This window comes from Malurus melanocephalus, unplaced genomic scaffold (assembly GCF_030028575.1).
Source record: "Malurus melanocephalus ecotype Western Australia unplaced genomic scaffold, MMel_1.1 scaffold_1668, whole genome shotgun sequence".
Classification (NCBI taxonomy): domain Eukaryota; kingdom Metazoa; phylum Chordata; class Aves; order Passeriformes; family Maluridae; genus Malurus; species Malurus melanocephalus.
Window position 1 is genome coordinate 18,402 of NW_026624900.1, and position 1,375 is coordinate 19,776.

The window sequence follows — 1,375 nt, forward strand, 5'->3', positions numbered from 1 at the left end:
GTAGAGGCTGAGCAGAACCCTGGCCAATGGCTGGGTGGGAGAAGGTCCGGGTGGTCCCACCTGGCCCGTGGGTGACCCTGGGCGGTACCCGGGGCAGGAAGAAGCTGGCGCAGCGGCTGCAGGAGGCCGAGGAGGCCGTGGAGGCCGTCAAYGCCAAGTGCTCCTCGCTGGAGAAGACCAAGCACCGGCTGCAGAATGAGATCGAGGACCTGATGGCCGATGTGGAGCGGTCGAACGCGGCCGCCGCCTCCCTGGACAAGAAGCAGAGGAACTTTGACAAGGTGGGTGGGTGGGCGTGGCCAGAGCGGGGCTGAGGGGTGAAGCCGGGTGTGGGGTGACCACCGGCGGTCCCCAGGTGGTGGCCGAGTGGAAGCAGAAGTTTGAGGAGTCGCAGACGGAGCTGGAGGCGTCGCAGAAGGAGGCCAGGACCCTSAGCACCGACCTCTTCAAGCTGAGGAACATCTACGAGGAGTCCCTGGAGCACCTGGAGACCTTCAAGAGGGAGAACAAGAACCTCCAAGGTGAGGCCGTGGAGGTCCCTCTGCCCACCGGGGTGTCCCTACGCCCGTCCTCGTGGGACCTGACGGGGTTTCCCCTGGCCAGAGGAGATCTCGGACCTCACGGAGCAGCTGGGTGCTGGCCACAAGTCCATCCACGAGCTGGAGAAGGTCCGGAAGCAGCTRGACGCTGAGAAGCTGGAGCTCCAAGCCGCCCTGGAGGAGGCTGAGGTGGGACAAACCCCATCCCTCCACATCCCCACGCCGTCCCGGTGGGATTGTTCATCCTCCTCAAGGTCCTCCGTGTCCCACCAGGCCTCCCTGGAGCACGAGGAGGGGAAGATCCTGCGGGCCCAGCTGGAGTTCAACCAGGTGAAGGCCGAGTACGAGCGGAAGCTGGGCGAGAAGGACGAGGAGATGGAGCAGGTGAAGCGCAACCACCTGCGCGTGGTGGAGTCGCTGCAGACCTCGCTGGACGCCGAGACCCGCAGCCGCAACGAGGCCCTGCGGCTCAAGAAGAAGATGGAGGGCGACCTCAACGAGATGGAGATCCAGCTCAGCCACGCCAATCGCGGTGCCAACGAGGCCCAGAAGCAGGTCAAGGCTCTGCAGGGCTACCTCAAGGTACCTGTCCGAGGGGACGCCGAGCTCCTGAAGGAACCTGTATATGGGGAAACCGAGGCCCTGAAGGAACCTGTCCATGGGGTGTGGAGGAGTAGGAGRTTCCTGAAGGTCCCGTGGGGACGTGGAGTGTAGGAAGCCCTGGAGGTACCTGTCCATGGGGACATTGTGGTGTAGGATGTTCCTCAAGGTACCTGTCAATGGGGACACTGAGCTCCTGCAGGAACCTGCCCTATGGCACGTAGAGGTGTAGGAGG

The 1,375-nt window shown here is 64.0% G+C and overlaps 1 protein-coding gene across 1 annotated transcript in view; it reads left to right on the forward strand.

Annotated features, from left to right (window-relative positions):
- Positions 1-1,375, forward strand: part of LOC130587233 (myosin-6-like) — a gene marked incomplete at its 5' end in the record, with an annotated part of 25,332 nt that overhangs the window by 18,279 nt on the left and 5,678 nt on the right. The window contains 4 exons of the mRNA XM_057388203.1: positions 98-281; positions 356-521; positions 604-728; positions 813-1,202. Of these exons, the coding sequence (XP_057244186.1) occupies positions 98-281; positions 356-521; positions 604-728; positions 813-1,202 (865 nt within the window). The remainder of the gene's footprint in view (positions 1-97; positions 282-355; positions 522-603; positions 729-812; positions 1,203-1,375) is intronic.